The sequence below is a fragment of the Typopeltis vanoorti genome, chromosome 19, assembly GCF_054136105.1.
Source record: "Typopeltis vanoorti isolate ZY-2024b chromosome 19, IOZ_Tvanoo_1.0, whole genome shotgun sequence".
Taxonomy (NCBI): domain Eukaryota; kingdom Metazoa; phylum Arthropoda; class Arachnida; order Uropygi; family Thelyphonidae; genus Typopeltis; species Typopeltis vanoorti.
Genome location: NC_143567.1, coordinates 55,604,416 through 55,629,094, shown reverse-complemented (window position 1 = coordinate 55,629,094; position 24,679 = coordinate 55,604,416). Strand labels below are relative to the sequence as shown.

Below are 24,679 nucleotides of genomic sequence, written 5' to 3'. Positions count from 1 at the left end.
AACTGGATGCAATGGTGAAAAGTGATCTTCTTGATGAACTATTTTGGATCTGTATTGGATCCATGCCAAATTACAAAACAATCAACATATATGTACCATACAGACAGTTTAGTAAGGACACTATTCGGTATCTGTTATTCAAATTGTCCCATGAAGTAGTTGACTGGTACGAGAGAAAAAGGGGTACTCATTGATTTACCCTCAATTTGTTGGTAAAGTTTGTTTTTTCATTTGAAGTATTCCAGAGTGAATGACAAAATTAAATTGCCAGCCTGACTGGCCAAGTAGTTAGTATATCCGCCCTCCAGCCAAAAGGCTGCGGGTTTGAATACCCCCTGTGGGCATGGATATTTGTATTTGTGAAAATAGTAATGGTAATGGGCAGTAGACGGTGTAGTTGTGGCTCTTTGGTGGATTGAGTGGTGGAGACAGTTGCGGAGTAGGTTCCTCCCTCCCTCGATGAGTCTTTGGACTCCCTGGAGGTGTCAAGTAATAATAATAATAAATAGGCTGACAATATCTGTCAAAAAAATCTTGCAAGGAAGTTGTTTCATCTAAAGAAACATTTGTGAATAAGGATACAATATTTAGGCTAAAAAAGAGATCACCTGGGCAAAGATAAAGCTCTGATATCCTTTCTTTAAAATGAGAACTATTTTTGATAAATGAAGAGGACTTTCTTGTGAGTGATGAAAGCAATTAAGAAAGGCATTTAACAGTTTTATAACATGGAGAGGCAATTCAGTCAACCACAGGATGTAATGGAATATTTGCTTTGTGGGCTTTTGGTAGTCCCTATCAATGAAGAGAATGCCTGTGGTAGTACTTGAGTTTCTTCTTGGTTTCCTGATCCCAATTAGAATCATTACCTGTAAGAGTGTTTAATTTACTAATCTGTATCATACAATCTTGGTCATCGCATTAGCAAGAGTATAACATTCAGAGTAGTCATGTAGCATTAAAGTTAATTTTCTATAGTGTTCATTTTGATCTTGAACTACTAATGCTTTTCCTTTGTCTGCCTTTTTATTAATAAAATTATTATTCTTTCATACAGAAAGTAAAGCTGTCATTTCTGGATAAGACAAATTCCCAGGAGGAGGTTTGGCTTTGAAAAGTATTTGTGCTATTTGGAACCAAAGCCGGTTAACAATGTCTGAAGAAATATCACATAGCACTTGGTCAGCTATCAGGAAAAGTCCACTACTGGAATTATTTTTGCTGCTAACATAAAATCTGGACTTTACAAAAACCCATTTAATTTCTGAGTAGTAAGCGGCCACTCTGAGATATTAATTGTGTTTTGAGGATCTGTAGTGGATGACATTCAAAAAATATTCTGCTTTGTACTTTATTTAAAAAAGTAGAGGATTAAATAAGCATCCTTTGGAATGCTAACAGGATAGTGCTGAAGCAAATTCTTATGCTGTTGCTGTGCTTATTGAAATCCCAGCAGTGCTTAAATGTTTGAGTAGTCTTCAGGAATTTGAATGGGTCATAACCAGTTGTTACATTTATGTTTTAGCAAAAGGATGCTGTATGCCAAATTTGATGATTAATGTATAAAATAAAATAAATTAACAGCCTATTTTCTATCCACTGCAGGGTGAAGGCCTCTCCCATTGCAGGAGGTTTTAGGTCTCCTACTCCCATCGTGACCCAGTCCATATTGGGAGAGGACAATCATAAACATGCCCATGGATTTGAACCCTCAGCCGCTTGGCTGGAGAGCAGATACGATAAAAAGCATCTCCCCACTTAACTTCATTTTGGAGTTCTGATGACATGTTCTGCTCTCTATCCAAAAAATCTGCTTCTTATTCCTTTGTCTATACCTTTCTTATGCAAATACAGAGATCGCCTCTCATTCTATGGTGCACGCACACACACACTGCACCATCTTAGGTTATATTATAGATTGCATTCCATGTTCTGGATATTGCATTCTTTCCGTATGAACTGTTGCTGAAGTTCATCTTAAAAACTAGATGAGATATTTGTGTATAGGACTCCAAATGTCTTGAAGTTTTATATGTTAGAACAATATTATCTTCATTTCATATCAGTATCCTCTTAATTGCCATAATCTATTGTCTTTACATTTTTTACAGTGTGCCCTATAATTTTGCTCATAGTTTTCCTTCATCCATAGTCTTATCTCTTTCAGTATTTTATCGCTGTTTGAATGCACCACATTTTATTTCTGCCAGTCATATTTTAAATCCATCTGCATGGCATCTTTATATCTAACATAACAACAATCCTCTTGTTAAAATTCAAATCCTCGTAGATAGCTGCAAGCAAAATCAGTTTTACTTGTCATAATTCTCAGTTTTGCATTTTTGCGAACAGTTGTATGTCCCATTCTCAATATCACTAACATATACATTACACAGTCATTTTGCTCAACAAGGATTTTGTAACTAGCCTCAAAATAAGTGGAATCTATATATTTCATCATCAAATTCCTGCCATGTACCCTCAAGGGGTGTATAGGATATGATAGTACTACATGAAAAATTTACATCATTAACTTCCTATCTACAATTTTCCTCCAAATCAGTCTGTTACTTGTCAAGACCCCAACATTATCAGATCTTATATTTCTATTATCTAAGGCACTTTGTACCGTATCAATCCACCTATATCTTGCTCTTCCTCTGGGTCATTTTCCTGCCAACCTGGCAGAGAACACTTGTTTTGCTAATCTTTCTTCGCCCATTCTGTTTAAGTGACCATACCCCCTGAGATTAGCTCTGCTAACGCATTCCTGGATGCCGACAATGTCAAGTTCTTTCCTAATACTCTCATTTTTAATATGATATTGCCATTGATGCCATCTGTTCACGCCTGTAATCTTTCTCAGGACTTTCATATCTGTGGTCTCTAGTCGTTGGTCAAGTGTTTTACTTCTGATCAGATCCATAAGTTAAAACTGGTTTGAACACTGTTGTATACAGCTAATTTAGTGTTCCGTTATTCAACTGACTTCCTACCATACTTTGTTGATTCTGTTGTCTATTTCCATATTTAATTTACCACCTTCTCTAAAAATCGTGCCTAAGTAGCTGAAATGTTTTACTTGTTCCACAGGTTCTCCATTCACAACACAGTTGACATTTTCAATGATTGTGCCTATTTTCATTGTCTTTGTCTTTTTATTGCTGCCCTTCATACCATATCTATTACAACAATTATTCAATTTAGTCAGAGAATCTTGCAGACTTGTAGCGGATTTATTTAGAAGTATAACATCATCTGCATAAAGCAAAGAGCTGACATTAACATCTCCAATTTTGATATCATGTTTAATACCACTTTCCTTCATAATGCGATCTATATAGATAATGAATAACAGAGGGGATAATGTACATCCTTGTCTCACACCAGATTTAACATTAAACCATCTTCCTGTACTTCCTTCAATTCTAACTGCTGACTTACAACTCAAATAAAGACTAAGTATTGCTTGATATAATGCCCCATTGACACCATATAACTGTAGCATATTGAATAGCTTCACTCTTGGCACCTTGTCATATGCCTTTTCCAAATCGACAAAACTTAAATACAGATCTTTGTTATATTCCCAATGTTTCTCGACTATTTGTCGTAAAAGTGAAGATCTGATCCTGACAGCGTCTATTTTGCCTGAATCCAGCTTTTCTTCCACAATTCTTCTCAATCGTTTCTCAAGTATACTTGCATAGATCTTGCCAGGAACACTTAGTAGGGAAATACCTCTGTAATTCTCACATTCAGTTTTATTTCCCTTTTTATATATGGGTACTATGAGAGCTCTACTCCAATCATCGGGAATTCGTCCCTCTGTCCATGCTTTCTGAACTATACAGTGCAGCCACTATAAAACTTTCATACCACCATACTTCAGCATTTCTGGTCGAATATCATCTACTCCTGCCGCCTTTCCACATTTTAAGCCTTTGATGGATTTTTCTACTTCAAGTATGGATATGTATTCCTGACTGCATGTTTGGTCAGTGTTTTTTACCACTGTGCTGTCAACACTGCTTGTTTCATTTAGCAGTTTTTCAAAATAATTACTCCGTACTTCAAGGATATCTTTTTCTTCTGTTTTCATGTCACCTTTATCATCTCTAACTCCTTTTACAGCACTCTTTACTCCATCCCTAAGCTTCTTCAACAACCTCCTGAATATTTTGCCACCTTCTTGATATTTATTTTCTATATTCTTGCCAAAGTCCTCCCATGACTTTTGTTTAACTAGTTTTACACAGTGTTTAGCATTCTTGCATTTGTCTCTGTATTCTCTAAGAGCATAAGCTGACTTATTTGCCAGGAACTTTTGATATGCTTTCTTTTTTTCCTTCACTGCCTCTTTAACTTACTGTGTCCACCATGGAGTTCTAATTTTTCTATCCTTGAGGAAAACTTCACCACTTGCCTCTCTAGCTGAATCAATCAGGGCGTTCTTCAAGGCTTGCCACTGAATCTCCAAGGTTTGATTCATGTTCTCAAACTCTTTCATTTATCTTCAATAATCTTTGTGAATTTTAGTCTACAGTTCACATCTGATAGCTGCTCAACTTTTATTCGCTTTAAAACTTTCTTACATGTTATTCTTTTCAATATGAAATTCAGTTTTATCCTGCTCAAGACTAAATAGTGATCACTTTTAATTTCAAATCCTCTGTACACTCTGGTGTCCTGCACCAGTGAGAAAACATCACTATCAACAATAACATAGTCAGTGAGACTTTTCTTATTCCTTGCCTCTTCTCTCCATGTGAATTTGTGCACATTTTTATGTTGGAATATGGTGTTAGTAATAACCAGTCCATGTCCTGAGCAGAAATCCAACAAACTATTTGCCATTATTCTTAGCTTTGCTCTTTTCTCCAAATTTTCCCAAAATATTTTTGTATGTCTGACAATCATTTCCTACTCTGCTATTTAGATCCCCCAAAAGGACTAAGTTTTCCTTTTTCATTGTCAGTTGCTTTTTCTAAAGCATCAAAAAATTCCTCATTACTTTTACCTTAGTAGAACCTTCTGTGCAACCATAGGCACAAATAAGTCTCATTGTCCAGTTTCCCATTCTCATATTTGCCCACATTACTCTACTTGAGACTGACTGCCATTCAAGAAGATTAGCCTCATATTTTGTGTTGAATACTATGGCTACTCCTTCTTTTCCTTGATTGTCATTGCCTGAATATAATATTTTGTATTTATTGCTCAGAAAGATCTCACCAGTTTTGTCTTTTTTGTTTCAGTCATTCCTATTATGTCAATCTGGTACTTATCTAATTCCTCAGCTAGCTCCATTTCTTTGCCATTCAGGCTTCTTATGTTGATAGTACGAATCTTTAACTCTGGTGATGTTGAGTTGGGGTGTGTTTTCAGATTTGTTCCAGTAGCTTACTTTTCGCTGTTCGCCCTGGTTCCCTTGCGAAAACAAGGGGCCTTGTTTAACCGGGCGATGCCCCAGCCGGCATGAAATTTTGTCATATTGTACCATCATTTTCTGTTTTGGTTTAACCAATAAGAATAAATGTTGAAAGTTTATTTTTTACTTGGTTAGAGTATAATAAATTTAGTTTAATCCTTTATCCAAGTGTGAGCAAACAAAGTTTGCACCTGAAAATATCTTCAGGACTGGGTTAAGGTGGTACAACACCAGGGCAACTCGTTGCAAAGGTGGAGCAAGCTACCAACACTCCTATTTCAGTATCTCCTATAATGTAAAACGCATCTCCTTGCGGATATGTCTAATGTTATGCATTAAGGGAAGGTCCACTACCCAGACTAGTTTCGACCTTTATTGAGGTCTCTTCAGTGGGAGCCAGGCCCAAGTGGAGATACCAGGCAGAAGCATTAGCAGGTCATCTCTACCTATAGGAGTTGCCAAATGGTGTGCCACCCTTTTTTAATAAATTACTCTGGATTTAGAGACAGATGTTGAAAGTTTATTTTTCACTTGGTTAGAGTATAATAAAATTAGTTTAATCCTTTTTCCAAGTGTGAGCAAACAAAGTTTGTGCCTGAAAGTATCTTCAGGACTGGGTTAAGGTGGTACTTTGTTTGCTCACACTTGGATAAAGGATTAAACTAAATTTATTATACTCTAACCAAGTGAAAAATAAACTTTCAACATCTTTCTCTAAATCCGGAGTAATTTATTAAAAAAGGGTGGCACACCAATTGGCAACTCCCATAGGTAGAGATGAGCTGCTAATGTTTCTGCCTGAAAGGGTACATGTGGAATTACCGGGCTGGTAAGTATGACAAGCTTAGGTGTGTGTGCTTGGCTCAATGCCATGGCATGTAAAACTGCAAGAGCTGGATGTTGATAGTGCATGGGAGGTGGTTAAGAACTGTTTGCAGGAGGCAATGGTTGACTGTATACCAAGAGTCCGAATAATAAATCAAGTAGGGGTTAAATGGATGAATAACACTATTAAGCTTGAGCTGCAAAAAAGAAACAATTGTGGAGGGAATATAAGGAGAAGGGTGACCATCAGGCACAGGAACAGTATAAAGCTCCAGGCCAGGGTGGTAAGAAAAGCAAAAGCAGATTACGAAAGGAAATTGGACACGCAGGCTAAAGAGAATCCCAAACAGTTTTTTCAATATGTTGCAAGTAAAAGGAAAAATGCTCATGGTAGAATGATCTTAAAAAATGCTGAGGGTAGGGAGGTAACCAAATCAGTCGATATTGTGGAATTACTGAACGAGCACTTTGCAAGAGTATATCATCCAGGTGGTGACTTTGCAGGAATGGAAGAACCAACAGCTTATACTGGAATTGTGATGAATGAAGTAGAGGTAACTAGTCTATTACAGAACCTCAATGTCAATACATCTGTGGGATTGGATGGTATACCAGCTCGTGTCATAAGTGAAGCGGCCAAAGAATTGTCAGTGCCCTTGACCATTTTGTTTAATTTGAGCCTCAGGACTGGGTCAGTCCCAAGGGGATGGAAAGAGGGGAAAATAGTTCCACTGCACAAAGGTGGTTCCAAGGCTGCTGTTGAAAATTACCGGCCAATCAGCATAACAGGAATCATTATCAAGGTCTTAGAGAAAATAGTCAAGAGGAAAATACAAGATTGGATAGAAGAAAATGGGATACTGTATTGGGGACAGCATGGTTTTGTGAAGGGTAGGTCATGCCTCAGTAACTTGCTCACGTATTATAACACAGTGACGGCTGAACTGGATAAGGGTAATGGGTTTACAGTGATTCTATTGGACCTTGCTAAGGCCTTTAACAGGATACCACATGAAATTCTAATCAGTAAATTGCAGCATATGGGAATGGACATAGGGTTGGTGAGATGGATAGGAGGGTGGTTGACGGAGAGATATCAGAGAGTGGTTTACTCAGGAGTAGAGTCCACAAGACGGCCTGTGACTAGTGGTGTGCCATAAGGATCTGTTCTTGGACCACTGCTGTTTAATTTGTTCATAAATGATATAGGAAAGGATCTGAGAGGAACAGTTCATTTGTTTGCGGATGATTCAACGTTGGGTAGGGCAATAGTGAATGCAGATGACGTCAAAATTTTGCAGGATGATTTGGATAGATTGGAGGTGTGGGCTAAGGAGAATGGATGTCAATTTAATGTGGCAAAATGTAAGGTTATGCATTTTGGGGTGAAAAGATTGGCAGCAGTTTATTGCATTGGTGGAACCATGCTCCAGGAAATTGATGAGGCACGAGATTTAGGAGTGTTGGTGGATAAGGAATTGAAATTTAGGGGGCACATTGCAAAAGTGGCCAAATCAGCTCATCAAATCACTTGGTTGCTGAAGAATACGTTGACAAGCAGGTTATTGTTCCTCTGTATCGAGCCTTGATAAGACCCCATCTAGACTACTGTGCTCAGATTTGGTCACCTAGGTTTCTTCTTGATGGGGAGTAGGAGAGGATCCAGAGCCGAGTGACCAAGATGATAGCAGGTCTGTGGAATGAACCGTATGAGAACAGGTTGAGGATTTGTGGGTTGCAAAAATTGGTTGATAGGTGGAGGAGGGGAGATATGATTGAGACATTCAAATTACTGAAGGGTTTCTATAAAATTAATTCAAAAGATATTTTTGAGAACAGGGCTGGTTGTGGGAGGACTAGGGGACATCCATGGAAACTGGGCAAAAGTGTGGTTAGTAAAGGTGTTAGAGCTGGGTTCTTTACTTTTAGAGTAGTGAATGAGCTCCCTGAGTCTGTGGTGGATGCTGTGACAGTGAATGAGTGTAAGGCAAGGTATGATAGATACTGTATGAATGTCAAATGGTTGTGATGAATATGATTTGGGGCCTCCCTCGATGAGTCTAATGACTCCCTGGAGTTGCCCATAATAATAGTAATAGTAATATCTCCACTTGGTCCTGGCTCCCACTGAAGAGACCTTGATAAAGGTCGAAACTAGTCTGGATAGTGGCCCTTCCTTTAATGCATAACATTAGACATATCCGCAAGGAGATGTGTTTTGCATTATAGGAGATACTGAGATAGGAGCGTTGGTAGCTTGCTCCACCTTTGCAACGAGTTGCCCTGGTGTTGTACCACCTTAACCCAGTCCTGAAGATACTTTCAGGCACAAACTTTGTTAGCTCACACTTGGATAAAGGATTAAACTGAATTTATTATGCAATAAGAATACAATTTGGTCGGCTAAATCCAAAATTGCCAGCTCATCCTCGTTCGTTCAGTATCCAAGTAGATACCCACCAGGGTGCACCACAAGAAGGCGAGGATTGGACATTAGGTCAGAAGCCCTGGTCGGTTCCCCGCATTCCTTTAAAGGCTATGTGGAGGTCTCCTTTCAGTTATACAGCTTTGACCTTTAAGCACCCCTAATTTATTTATTTAAATAAAAATTCTATAATTGACCAAATTTCTTACAAAAGACATAGTTTTGTAAAAATCTCACATAAATTTTTTGCTTATTATGTTCCTTTTTTACAGTTATGTATGTTCAATGAAAATTTTATTTAATGAGAATATGTTTTGCTATGTGATGATATATCTAAATATGCGATGATAAATATACAGCTTATATTTTTAATTATTAGAAATGCACATTCCACCCAAGTGATTTAAATATTATGACAAAGTTTTGTCTATATTAGAAATAGTTTGCTTACTGTATTGTGAAAATAAATTTGTTCATGAAGAAATGTAAAATTTGGTATATTTGATAGATTGTTTTGAGGCCTTGGTTAATGTAAAGATATTCTCTGTTGTAATTTATATTTTTCATGATAATAATTGCATTTTGACACAATATTTTCATACACAGTGCGGGATCGTATGAGAACAAAGATGGAAAGAGATATTTTAGCAGAAGTGCGTCATCCATTCATTGTAAAGTTACATTATGGTATGTATTCTAATTATTTTGTAACATAGAGTTTGAATTCTGTTATATAGATTTCTACAGAATATAGAAAGTTATTGTTTTTAAGTGTTTTATACTTGACCAGAATTTTTATTTTCATTTATGGTATATATAGGCATATGCAAACAAACCTTTTGCATGAGATAACCATTTTGCTACTTGTGTACTGTAAAAGCAGTTTGCTTCATTACAAATTGTTTTAGGTATCTGTTATAATAGAATGTCCCTTAACATAGACAGATGAATTGCTTTTTTGATATAGTATACTATATAGAGTTACTATCCAAACTTCACTTATTGGGCTGTCATCGATGGATAATTAAATTCTTTAAGATACTTTGAGTCAGCTAAATAGCTAATATTTCATAGGTCATGCATTTATTTTTTTTAATTTAATTTATTTTTTTAAATGTTGCATGACCATATTAATTGCCATAAAATTATCTTGTTTTCATCCATGTTTTACTTCAACATAAGAGAGAGAGAGAAAAAAAGAAAAGAAACCTTGTGCATGAAATAAACTGAGGAAAGAGTCCTACTTCAGGAAAGAAGGAATTGGGAATGTTAAAGGGTATAAAAACTAAGATAAGGATATTCTGCATATCGAGAGTAATTTTGAAAAATTGTTAAATGAGATAAATACTAGAAGAATCATCATCAGCCATTTTCTGTCCACTGCTGGACAAAGGCCTCCCTCAAAGTTTTTCATTCAGTTCTATCTTGAGCTTTTTCTATGTTACTGAATTCCAGCTATCTCTTTAATCTCATCCTCTCACTGTCTCTGTGGTCTCTCTTGATGTCTCTGGAAGCTGATATCAACTTTGTCCATTTTTGAGATAGTAGCAGAAAATAAGTAGGAGGAATGTAGCCATGAGTTTGTTTTTTATTTTTCACTTGCTTAGAGTATAATAAATTTAGTTTAATCCTTTATCCAAGTGTGAGCAAACAAAGTACCATCTTAACCCAGTCCTGAAGATACTTTCAGGTGCAAACTTTGTTTGCTCATTTGTTTTTCACTAATGGTTTTGAAAGCATATGATGTGAGGTATATTAGAAGTAGCAAAATACTTGAAATATAGAAGAGCAACCATAGCAGATGATATTCAACCTATAAATGTGGTAGAATGTTTTGTTGTGGCTGCACTGCATAATCATAGTCAGCCAGATTTTGGTAGCTTTTTTTTTTTTTTTTTTTCATTTGTACTGGTTTAGAGAAAAGGGTAATAAAACTGAATGAGAATTGGAGAGAAATATTCCTCAACAGAAGCTAGGAAAATTTGTTGCAGGTGAATGTGGAGAAGAACAAGCTTAAGTTTAGTCCAGTCCAAATACATTTTGAAAACCAGATCTTTACTTTAGTTAAAGCATGCAGTAGTGAAATAATAAGAACATAAAAATCTGTTTTTGTTCTTGAAAAGGCATATGCATGTAAAATGGGAAAATATGTTCAAAGCATAACAATTATCTAGTCTAAATGGGATATTATGCAGTGCTCTATATAAGTTAGCATTTTTAGAATTGAAGGAGGTAAGGAAGAGATTAGAAGCAAGATAAGTTAAATCAGCTGTAGGAAAAAGGTTCCACTAGTTCCATTGTTGTTAATAATCTGTGGATCACATTGAGAAAAGTAGCATTAAACCTGATATCAGAATTTGAGATCATCTCAGTTTTTTATTTTATGCAGATGATTTATACTCATAAATAAATTTAGTACATATCTACAGGATTCCTTAACTAAATCAGATAACTGATCAGATATGGAGGGGTTAATGATACGTATAGAAGCAGTGACATTTTAATGCTTTATACTAATGCCAGGAGTATCCAGAATAAAGAAGATGAATTGGTGACACTAATAGCATCAGCCTGGCCAAAGATTATTGGGATCTCTGAGACATGGTTGATGGGAAAATGATATAATAACAGGAATAGAAGTAGCAGGGTACAGCATTTTTCAGCAGGATAGGAAGGAAAAACATAGTGTTGGAGTACTGCTTATAATAAGTGATGACTTATGTCCTCTAAGAGTGGAGGCTTTGGAAGGCAGTTACACTAATGGTTTTGAAAGCATATGATGTGAGGTAGAGGTGGGCGAGACAGGATATTTGGTGCGGTGCTGCTTCAAGCCAAGGAGCACAGAGAGTTGGGAGAATGAGATGTTTAGGCAGTTGAGCTTGGCAAGTGCAAGAAAAATGATTGTTATGGGAGATTTTAACTACAGCAGTATAAGCTGGGAAGAGGAAAATGCATGTAGTAATAAGGAAATGGAATTTCTAGAATTCTTGAGGGACAAATCTTAGGCAACATGTAATAGAGGGAACAAGAGGTTCAAGAGTTTTGAATTTGGTCATAGCATCAGAAGAGCTGATAATAACTGAGATGACATCTCTACCCCCACCTGGAGAGAGTGACCATGTGGTTTTGACTTGGAAGATGAATAGACATGCAGGAGTATCAAAGAAAAGGGAATGTATGTGGAATTATAAGGTGGGTAATTATAATAGTCTTAGATATCAACTTAGGACAGTTCCATGGAGGGAGGAATTGGAAGGGCGAGATATCATTAGTGCTTGGGAAATTGTGAAGAAATATTTGTTAGCAGCAATAATAAGCTGTATTCCATGAGTGAAGAAGAGAATACAATTTGGTGTAAAGTGAATGACAAACAATATCAAACAGGAACTGCAGGTGAAAAAGAGATTATGGAAGAGATATAAGGAGGGGGGGGTGGAGAGCAGATGCATGAAGAATATAAGACTCAGACCAAGAGAGTGACTAGTATGGTGAGGAAGGCAAAACTGGAATACGAAAAGAGGTTGTCATTAATATCCAAAGAAAATCCTAGGGAATTTTTTTTAGCTATGTGGCCAGTAGGAGGAGATGCTTATGCCTTATGCCATCGCATAAGGGTGGTAGCAGACTAGAAGTGTCTAATTATAGGCCAGTTTGTGTGTCATCAGCAGTTGTTAAGGTCTTGGAGAAATTAGTGAGGGACCATATACATATATCATTAGCATTGGCCAGATGAGGGTAATGTTATCTGTAAGAATCAACATGGATTTGTTAAGGGATGCTCTTGCTTTAGTAATATGATTGCCTTTTATAATAAAGTGACAAGAGCAGTTGTTGAGGAAAAGGCATGTACTGCCATTTTTTTTTTGATTTTGCAAAGGCATTTGATAGGGTATCACATGACAAGCCGATACTTGAGTTGCAGCACGTGGGTTTAGATGTCGGGTTAGTCAACTGAATTCAGGATTGACTGCGTGATAGGTATCAGAGAGTTGTGTATGGTGGGACAATATATAGGAGGCAGAAGGTTACAAATGGGGTCTCACAGGGGCTCAGTACCGAGACCTGTATTGTTTAACTTTTATATCAAGCACATTATCAGTGGACTACAGAGAGATATTCAGTTGTTTGCAGATGATATGATGCTGGGAAGGATTATTAGTAATAGTACAGATATGGCAGCCCTGCAAGAGGATTTGAATAAACTGGATAGGTGGGCAAATGAATGGAGGTATCAGTTTAATGCAGCAGAATGTAATGTCTTAAAGTTTGGGATATATCCATTTTAAAAATTTTATGGAATTTACAACTGTGTTTAAAAAAAAAAAAAAAATTTTTTTTTAACACTGTTGTAAATTCCATAAAATTTTTAAAATGAATGCTGATCACCGTGTAACCCTAAAAGAAAGGATTTGGGATATATCGATGGGAGGCTGCATACTCAATTGGAGGAGCTGTACTGGAGGAAGTAGAGGGAGACAAGAGATCTGGGGGTGATGATTGATAGAAAACTGAAATTCAGGGAGCAGATTGCAAAGGTGGTGAAGGTAAACAAGAGGATTGCTGCAATACTCTTTTATCTCTGCAGGTCAGCAGTATTGCAATACTGCTGACCTGCAGAGATAAAAGAGTTATCATTTCATTGTATATGACTGATCAGACGACACTTAGACTATTGTTCTCAAATTTGGTCCCCATGATTTGAAGGGGATAAATTAACTCTGGAAAGGGTACAGAGGCAGATAACAAAGATGGTTTCATGACCTTATAATGTTAGTTATGAGGGTCGGCTAAAGGAATGTGGACTGCAGAGTTTGGTGAATAGAAGGAGGAGAGGTGATATGATTGAGACTTTTAAACTGTTGAAAGGTAGTTGGGGTTGACACCGGTGAGTTCTTTCACCTGGTGGAACAGCAGGAAGGAGCGATGACAAGGGGCCATCCCTGCAAGTTATGAAAGAAAGCTGTGAGAAAGAGGGTGAGGAGTGGTTTCTTTGTATGGAGAGTGGTTGAATCATGGAATGCATTGCCTGATAGTGGTGAGAGTAAGAATGGTCAATGAGTTCAAGGAATGGTATGATAGACTTTGTGTTTCCTAGGAAGGTCCTCCCAAGATGAGTCTCTTGACTCCATGGAGGCCTGAATAATAATATATTACCTGCAACAAATTAAAATGCAAACTGACAATAAAGATGCTCAACACAGCTGACAAAATGCTGTTGACATTAGTTAACTGCATTTTTGTCTGTTTAGGCACAATTTTTCGTGAAGAAGACAAGTAGATATGAAAATAACAAAATAAGCAAAGCTGTGTGGTGAGGAGCCACTTGAACAAATAACATATAATAGAATGTGTGTGGGAAGGAGAGAGAGAGTCAAACCAATTTTAACGTATGTATTTGAAAGTTGGATTAGAAATAAACACTTGATTGATGACTAATTAACACAACTATGAAAGTTCTAAGGAAAATCAGAGAAATGAATGATATCATTGAACGAACCAATTTAAAAAAAATAGATATATGGAAGGAATTTTGCATTATTAATTGTGGAATATGTGAATGGAGCTAATCTAAGGTGTATAGTCATGTAAACTTGAATGAGAAAGAAAAAGATAGCAAAACTTGTTTCATTCGAAGATGTGAGATAGATACAAAGATTCAGGTGGATTGATGAATTTGTAGTCTTAAGACTGAAATGTAAGATTTTAGATGACCTTACAAATAGTAGATTAATATCATATTACACGAGAGCACATAAAGAAATTGCTTCACAACCACAGCATTGTGTGAAGGTGTGTTGTTGTCAACATTGAGCAACAGTGTCATTTTCCCATCTGAAATAATGATCTTAAGTATTAACTGAAATAATGCATTTTAATTATTAACTTTTGAATGAATGAACAGAATTACTTCTTCTTCTCTTCCGTATAAGACGGGTTGAGTCTTCTCTATTCCTTGCTGTTCGAAAAAGTTCCTTATATGTTCTGCATCCCGAGATGTTCTTTATTAATTTCAGCCAGGTAATTCTTGGTCTTCCAGGTCTTCTTTTTTCAGTTGGAAAAGTATTGATTAGGACTTTAGGAAGTCTGTCTCCATCCATTCGTATTGTTGTTTTCTAATTTTTTCTATTATTGTCTTTTTATACAATAGTTCTTGTCTGACTGTGATGTTTGTTTTCTTTTCTATCCAACTTGTTCTATTTATTTTTCTTAAGCATTTCATTTCAAATGCCAGCAGTTTTTTCTCCTCTCTTTTTTTAACTGTCCACGCTTCTGCTCCATAGATGCTGTTGGTATAATTATTGCTTCATATAATTTGATTTTGGCTTGTTTAGATACCTTGTTTGTTTTCCAGATTTTCTGTAATTTTCCCATGGTGGTCCATCCTATCGCTATTCTGTGTTTGATTGTTTTGAGTTCATCTGTTGTTTCTGTTAGTTTTGATCCAAGGTATATGAAGTTGTCTACTTGTTCTATTTGTTCTCTGTTTAGGGTGGCTGAGATGGTAGTTCTGTTCCTCCCTATTTTCATCACTTTTGTCTTTTGTATATTTATTGTCATGTCATATGTTTTACAGGTTTCATTTAGCTTGTTGATCAACTTTTGTAGTTCATTTAGGGTTCTTGCAAGAAGGACGAGATCATCTGCATATTTGATATTATTTATGTTTAAACCGTTGACATTGATTCCAGGCTCATTGTCTATTGCTTTCTTTACAACTTCTAGATATATGTTGAATAAGCATGGGGATAATGGGCATCCTTGCATTACTCCTTTTTGGATCTCTATGGGTTCTGTTGTGAGTGTGTCCTTTTTAATTATTGCATTTGTCTTAGAGTAATATTTTATCAGAAACTGTATTATATATTTGTCTATTGTTTTTTCTAGTAGAATTTTGAGAAGGATTTCTCTGTTGATGTTATCGAAAGCTTGTTTAAAGTCCACAAAACAACAATATAGTTCTTTATGGTCTTCCCAGCTGAGTTCTGCTAGTTGGTGCAATGTTAAAATTTGGTCTATTGTTAAATAGTTTCCTCGGAAACCAGCTTGTTCTGTGCCTATCATTTCTTCGTAGGTGTTTTTTAATCTATTTTGTATAATTCTTATGAATATTTTATAGGTGTGAGGGAGTAAATTGATTGGTCTGTAATTTCTGTAGTCTCTTTTGTCTCCTTTCTTGTATATTGGGATTATCTTTCCAGTTCTCCAGTCATCTGGGATCTCTCCTGTTTGTAGTATTTTATTGAATAGGGTTGTTAAATATTCTATTGATATGCTGCCTCCATATGACCACAGTTCAGTAGGGATAGTATCAATGCCTGGTGCTTTATTGTTTTTCATCTGTTTTATTGCGTATCTAACTTCTTCTTGTAAAATTTTTGGGCGATCATTATTTTCTTCTATTGTTGGCATTGTAGTTTTGTTTCCTTGGTGGAAGATAGTCTTAAAATGGTTTGACCAGATTTTTCTTATATATTCAATATTCCTGGTTTCAGTCATCTTGTTGTTTATCATTGTTACTGCTTTTGCTTAGAATTCCTTTGTAATTTCTCTTACAGTATCATGGAAGACTTTTAGGTTGTTTTGTTGGTATGCTTCTTGGCATTTCTTAGCTTTTTCTTCTAACCATTTTTCTTTGGCTTTTTTGCATAGGTTATCAACTTTAATTTTTAGTGCTCTGTATTTTTCTCTATTCTTTTCATTGTTTTATTGGTTTACAAGTATCTTGGCCTCTCTTTTCTCTTCTATGGTAGCTATGATTTCTTGGGTTATCCACTGTTTGTTTATTTTGGGTTTTGAACCTAGAGTGTCTTTTGCAATTGATAACACTGTTTCTTTTCCTTCTTCCCAGTATTTTCTGCCGTTCTGTAAGATGGAGGGTTTAATTTCAAGCACATCTGTTCTAAAAATCGACTTCTGCTTGAGAGCTATCTTTTAGTTTTGATAGGTTGATGTTTTCTTCTTTTCTGATATTATTTTTCCTGTTGAATTTTATCTTTGGCAGTTAATATTTCGTGGTCAGTGTCAAAATCAAAACTTCTTAATGTTCGTACATTATTTACTGATCTTTTCCATTGTTTGTTTATGATGATATAGTCTATGCAGTTCTTTATATTACCATCTCGGGATGTCCATGTATATTTATTATTAGGGCATTGATAGAACAATGTGTTTGTAATCATTAGATTGTTTGCTTTACAGAAGTGGAGTAATTGTTCTCCTCTGTCGTTAAGCTCTCCGTATCCAAATTTCCCCATCACATCTTTGTTGTCTGCTGTGAACTGTCCTATTTTAGCATTAAAATCTCCCATCACTATCATGAGTTCTCTATTTTTGGGATTATCTACTTCCTGTTGTAGTTCTTCATAGAAATTTTCTATTTCTTCCTCTGAATGGTTACTGTTTGGTGCATATATTTGGATTATTTTAATTGTTTGGCCTTTTTCTTTTGCTTGAAGTTTGGCTGTTATTATTCTAGGAGACTGGGTTTATTTCAATTACTGAGTGTGTAAGTTTCTTTTCAATTAGTAATGCAACTCCTTCTCTGTGTATGTAATCTTTTCTTCCTGAGAAGTACAGTCTTCCTTCTGGTAAATCCATGAATCCATCTCCACACCAATGTGTCTCTGATAAACCTAAAATACTCCATTTCAGTCTTTTTAAATTTTCCTGGACTAATTGTAATTTTTAATTGTAATTAAAATTGTAATTTAATTGTAATTAAAATTAATTGTAATTAAAATTTCCTGGACTAATAGGTGGCTACATGTTTCACATCCTTGGCTGACCACATTGCTGATTTCTCACCTACTCTATGTGGTCTTTGAGTAGGCGCGTCGGTTGTCCTGTACGCAGTAGCACTATCTCGGTTTGTAGACTTTCTCCTGCTCATGAAAGTTACTGGCATAATAATGTAGTCAGCTTGCCATGCCTCTGCTACATCCTTTGGTCCACGGCTCTTTATTCTTTATTCAGAACAACCCATTTGGGTTTCCCCGATCCGCCACCCGGGGGACGCACCTGGTAGGAGTGTGGTCTCCCCCAAGACAGAATTACTAAGTTTTGAAAATTGTTTGGTGTGGACTTTATTTTTATTTTAAGTGGATTTGTGAATTTTTGTGATATGCAAAATTTCGCTTTCTTTTGAAAATGAATGACACTAATGATTAATTAATGATTACAAAGTGCAACTGAAAAGTTTAGAGACAGTTAATAAATATACTATGCTGATTTTAATAACTTGAAAGTAGACTCCTCCTTGACTGATGCACTTGTTTGCATGTTCAGCAGTCCTTGTGATTGCACTCTGAATCTGTTTTAGTTTTTAGAAATGACAATCTGTTACCGAACATTTCCATTTCAGAAAAACAAAATAATCAGCTAGAGCAAGGCCTGCTGAGTAAGGACAAGCACATGATGAATAACTCCTTCCATGGCAAAAAAGATGAGCATCGTTTTCATATTTTTGAAAATGCAGCTTCTTGGTTTTATGGTGAAGAGCAGTGACTTTCATGCTTGCCAAAAATTGCTTCACAACTGCGGTATTGTGTGAAGGTGTGTTGTTGTTGTCAAGCAGCAACCAATTTGGATTGGGTATGATGCTGGCCTCAGTTGATTCATTCTTTGTAGTAGGTAATACAAAAATGGCTTTATAAAATTCTGTATCGATCTCTTGACCATTAGAGACAAGCACATGATAAATAACTCCTTCCATGGCAAAAAAGATGAGCATCGTTTTGAGATTTTTGAAAATGCAGCTTCTTGGTTTTTGGTGAATATTTTCCCACCCACTCTGTACTTTATTGCAAGAACATATGTGAAACACTACATTTCTTCGTTAATAACAATTTTGTTCCAAAAAGATTCATCTTCTGCCATTCTTAAAATGTCTTGACACAAAGCAACTTGATCCTATCCTGCTCCATTATCAAGGAGTAAGGAACAAATCTTGTTCATATCTATCTTTTCCTAAATCTTCTGTCACTATTCACACTACAGTTTCTTTACTGATATTAAACATTTCTGCAATAATTTTGAGAGACATGCAACGGTCCTCATCTAATAGGCAATGAATAGATTCAGCAGTTTCATCTGTATGTGCTGTCAAAGGGCATCGTCATCTTTCACCCCCCCCTCCCCTCATGGATCCAACCATACCATCATATATTAGCATGACTCATTGCTTCATTGTTGTATGCATTTTTTTGTATCATTTTGAGTGTTTCTACAGCTTTTGTTGGCCTTTACACAGAACTTTATCTCTATTTCCTGCTCCTCCATTGTGCCAGTTACAACACATAAAAATCTTTACTCACAAAATGCGTTTTAGCAACTGAACACAGACTACTGATGCTTGGTCACGTGATAGTTGAAAGGTCGCTGTAAATATTTCTTGCCATCTGTTGGCTAAAAATAGTTAGCCAACAGATGGCATGTGCAACTTGACTTGCACATGCCAACTTTTGGGCTACACCTTTTATATACTAATAAAGCATACTGTATATAACATAACTATTATTTCTGAGGAAAGTACAGTGTATACTGAATATACTGAATATAATTATAATAACTTTAATTAATACTTCCTATATTTCAGCAAAGTCTAATCGCCATCATTAGGGAACACAGAACAATATGTCTATGCAGGCACTAACACTGTATAAATGAGGCTTAAGAAAGACTACCGAAGTTTGGTGTCTAGTCTTATATGGTACCCCCAGTGGGCTAAATTGGATGGTCTAGGCCATTGGACTGAAGATCTGATCACAAGTGTTTCCCAAATTTGGGTCATTCATGCTCCCAAACTTTTTGAGATTTGAAAAATTTCTCAGAACTGAGAAACTTGCCATACTACCCATTTTAGCCCACTAGACGGTGCCATTTAATTCCTATGTGTACATATCATTGTTTTGTTCCCCAATGATGGCAATTTGACTTTGAAATACAGGAAGTATTAAAGTTATTATAATGGATATTCAGAATACATTGTAATTTCCCCAACAATAGTTATGTTATATACAGCATGCTCCATTAGTATATACTAGGTGTGGTTCAAAAGTTTTGAGACTAATATTACCATAAGAGCATTGCATTAACAAAAATTATATGGAATTTATTCAAAAACTCCAATGTATTTCATCCAACATTATGTGAACATTGTCAGGGAAATAGTGTTAACTACATTCAAAAGATAAATCAAAATAATGAATCATAAATCATGCATATATTAGCTCATGTCTTGATCACAGCTGAAGTATATGACATTACAGTATTGAATTCAAAGGATTGTAGTAAGTTGCATAGATGAAAATGATTTAAATTAAGTATTAATTGGAAAAAAAAAATCCTCATGAACAATTAAGTGATCACTTCCCAAAATGTCTGATTGTTTCAGGTTCAGATGATTTCTTAGTGTTTCACGTTTCAAGGAAAAGATGATCAGATTTGAACTTCTTGGGGTGTAGAAGTTTTGTCTGTTTCCAAAGTGTCAGTAGTGTAATAATCAAAGCCAGACTACAAAAATGTAATATAGTCTTGATATTCTTCAATTCTAAGCAAGACAGGATGGCCAGTCTCTCCAAAATAGGAAAGATGACATGAGCAGGGTACTTAATAGATACTTAGTAAGGAATGAGGTAGTATCCTTTGTTGATTGTAGGAAGGAAGTGTATAGATTGAATTTATGAAGAAACCTTGCTGTTCCTACCCTAAAGGAACCTCAAGGTTCCTTTAAATGAAATTCTTTTATTTTGGATTGGAGTCTGGAAGAAGGATGATAATCATTAATTTTTTAAATGGTAGTTTTGTTGTATCCATTACATATCAGGTACCTTTTTTAATTTTATTCAGTTCATCTAATGAAAGGGATCAGCATAGCAGATCATATGAGCTCTATGTACAAAGCTCTTGATAATACCCATTTTTTGTGATGAATGATGGTGGAAGGATGAGTGAATATATCTGCCACATTTCCCAGAATACATTGTCAATCTATATGAATTTACTATCAGTGCAGGCTATTTTACATGGCATAAGTTGTTCACACAAATATAAGGAATAGCAATGGATGGTTCTATCTCACTAGCCTTAGCTGATTATTTCATGGAGCATCTTGAAAGATTACTTTTTGACATATTCCCTCAGCCTCGTATATAGTTATGTTTTGCTGATGATATATTTTCAGTCTGTTCCTAAGCTGAGTCAGAATTACTTTGGTTCCTAGAGAGAGGACTCCTTGTACTTCTGTATCAAGTTCACTATTGAATGTGAATCTAATAATCATCTACCATTTTTGGATACTGGAGTAATTCATAATTCCATTAGTTTTTTTTAAATTAATAATTATTATAAATAATATTTTTATCTATGCAACTTACTACAATTGTTCTTTTGAACTGTAATAATAGTGTAATATTATTATTATTATTATCATCATCTGAGACATCCTGTGAGTCAAGGACTCATTGAGGGAGGCTATAAATCCATTCAAACCATCTGTCATACCTTCTATTAAATCCATTCACACTAGATGCACTCACTACCCCTGAAGGCAGGCAAAATATTTCACTCGCCCTCTGCTCTGTGAGAGAAAAACCTAGTTCTTTCCCCTTTCTTGACTGCAAACAAACTTAACTTCCATGGATGCCCCTGTGTTCTTCACCACTTTCCATATAATAAACTTTTCAGATGATATTCTAAACACCCATTCAGAAGTTTATAGACCTCTATCATATTACTCCTCTTTCTCCTGTTAACCAGAGTCTGTAATCCACACTCGCAATCTGTCTTCATAGCCTAAATCCCATAATCTGGATATAATTTTTGTAACTCTTCTTTATGCCCTTTCCACAGCCATCCCTTGGATCCTGGGAGACCAAATCTGTGCTCGATAATCCAGGTGTGGTCTTATCAATGCCTTATAAAGAGGCAAAATGACTTTCTTATCCTTACATGTCAAGGTTCACTTAAGTTGTATTTGCAACTTTTGCTATGTGACCCTTGAACTTCAAATTCCTATCCATCATTATGCCAAGATCCCTAGCCTCATCCGTTTCTTGTAGCATAACCCTGCTAATATAATATGTTGCTGGAAACCTCATCACACCAAAGTGCATATATTTACACTTACTGAGAGCCATTTTTGTTTACTCAAATTTCCAGCCTATTCAAATCATAAGTGCTGCATATCACTAGCATCCCTGATTGCCCTGCCTATCTTCGCATAATCAGCAAACAGTTGTGCATCTCCTGTTAGACCCTTCCTAATGTCATTAACGCATAGATTGAACAACAATGGCCCAAGGACTGAACCCTGGGATACACCATTGGTCACCTTAAATCTGGCAGATTCATGCCCACTGTATCACTTTTTGATATGTTTGTCAATCATCTACTGATCCAAGTCAAGAGTTTATATTCCAATCTCATATTCTCCAGTTTATGCAACAGCCTTCTGTCTGGTATCCTATCAAATGCTTTAGCAAAATCCAACATTATCATAGTGTATCTATTCTTATCCAACTCGGCCATAACATTGTTATAAAATATGAACAAATTGCTAAACATGACCTACAATAATTTTTTTTTGAATGGTAGTTTTGTTGTATCCATTACATATCTGATATCATATACTTCAGCTATGACCCAGACATGGGATAACATACACATGATTTACAACTCATTATTGATTCATCCTTTGAATGTAGTTAATGATCTATTTCCCTGACAAAGTTCACATAACATTTGGATAAAATATATTGGAGTTTTCGAATAATTTCTATATAATTTTTGTTATACGTGTAAGCTATGAAAGTTATTATAATATGTCTAATACACATTCTCTATTAAAGCTATTAGTTAGTAGATGATTAAAAAGATTAACTACTCATTTATTGTGGGGAGGCATGTTAGAACTAGCAAAAAGTTGTAAGTTATTGAATTTATTGTTGAGAGTTAGAGTTTATGTCAAGCAGAATTTCCAGACTGTTAAGAGATGTTAAGGCATAATAGAATAAAATCTTGATAGAGGCCTGAAATTCTCTGTTGTGCCAAAATAATTTCCTCATTGAGATTTTATGCATAATAAATGAAACATCTCATTTATTATGTGATGACAGAAATAATGTTTTGAATGTGTTAAAGTTATTCATTTGCAGAATTGAAAGCTTCACATGATCTTTTGAAGAAATAAAAATCTTATTACCAAAGTCAACAAAGGCAATATTACTGTTATTTCTGATTCTTCTGAATTTAAAGCAAAAATGGATATAATGCAAAATCAACATTCATACATGAAGCTATACATCTGATGATTTTGCTGTTTGGAAAATTTGTGTGAGCATCTAGAAGCCTTGTTACAAAAATTAACAACCTTCATTACAGAATCAAATTCACTATGCAACTTGAATCAAATGGGACTTATCTTTCTTAGATGTTTTTATAAAAAGACATTTCGATGGTTTCTTGACAGAGTTTTTTTGCAAACCTTCCTTCTCTGGTTAGTATATATATCCATTACACTTCTGTTCACCATCACTCACCGAAATATGGTATTAATTGCCTTCTTTTTGAAAGCTTGTATTATCTGTTTCTCATCTGAACTGATACCATCTCTAAAAGATGAAATTCTACCCTACTCTACCTGGAACATACTCAGTCTCATGTAATAGCACTAGGTGTTCTGCTTTGGACAGTCAGGCTGATCTATTTCCATTTCTGAACATCATTCCTACATTACCTTCAAGAAATGTAACAAATTGGGTCTAGGATGGGATTACTAATGTTATCCAGTATCCTTTGGAATGGCACAAAATAACTACACAGATGTTCATATAAATATTAGCATCTCTTTAAAGAAACTTCAGAGGTCTCCGAATCTCAACCTCAATGATGGATTTTCTCTGCCAACTGTCTGGGATTTTGTTAAGAACTATATTTTAATGTTTTTATTTAAATTCTCTCTCTCTCTCTCTCTCTCTCACTTCAGTTAATCCTAATAGTATCAGTTTAACTTGGCTGTCTTATGATTGCAAGGGCAGATTCTCTTTTATTCTCAATATACCTTTCACATTTTTTATTTTTAATTTCCAACTGTAATACACCGATGATGGTTTGTAATACACGAATTGAAATATCTGTAGTCTGTAGTTTAATTAGTCTTAATTAAATAATTTCAAGTCTATGCGCAAACTTAATATAATATTCAATCACTGAAATTCTCAGAGGTCCTTCAAACTAATTAAGTTTCCATTTTGATTTGACTTAATAGATTGTTTTCTTATATATATATATACACAGTGAAACCTAAATTCGTTTTCTTTTTGGGGGGGGGGGGGAATTACAAAAATGATAGTATCAGGAACCATTAAAAAATTATAGATAAGAACAAATTAATGATTATTATTCACTGAAATACAGTGTATGCTGCATTATAGTATATTTAAAACACTGCTTCCTGCTGAAAAAATTCTTTGATTGACATTTGTTTTGTGCAAACTTTATGCCTCAATTCAAAGTATGATCTTTCAAGGCCTAGGCCACTTTCACAATCACTGTCACTCATGCTGTACACATAAAAGAAAGCTTTTACTTTCATCAGCACTTCATACATCTCGGCAAAGTTTGGCACAACAAAGGAAATTAAACAATAATGGGGATAAAATATAATGGGGTACTATAATAAAAACAGGATGAATTAATTCATAAATGGTTAAACGAGACTAACAGATGAAACTGAACACAGAGAATGCACAGAACCACTTTCATTGAAATAAAGCTCAAAAGTGACAAGTTCATAGACACTCGAGAGTATCACTGTTGTTGAGAGTGTTACTCTCAACAGCTATGTTGCCAAGTCTTCACTTAGTCCAAAGAAAATGATGGAGAGTAAAGAGTACATTTCAGATTTTAAAAAAACTGTGTGGGAAAATGTTGCATCATGACTGTGATTTGTAAATGATTGACATGATAAAATGATTTGAGGATGTTCGATGGAGCTGGGA

General features: G+C 35.5%; 1 protein-coding gene across 1 annotated transcript in view; it reads left to right on the top strand.

Moving 5' to 3' along the window:
* The window catches only part of LOC150096137 (ribosomal protein S6 kinase 2 beta-like), a 335,208-nt gene that overhangs the window by 87,806 nt on the left and 222,723 nt on the right, over positions 1-24,679 (top strand). Inside the window, exon 5 of the mRNA XM_090409619.1 lies at positions 9,288-9,368. Within this exon, the coding sequence (XP_090265745.1) occupies positions 9,288-9,368 (81 nt within the window). The remainder of the gene's footprint in view (positions 1-9,287; positions 9,369-24,679) is intronic.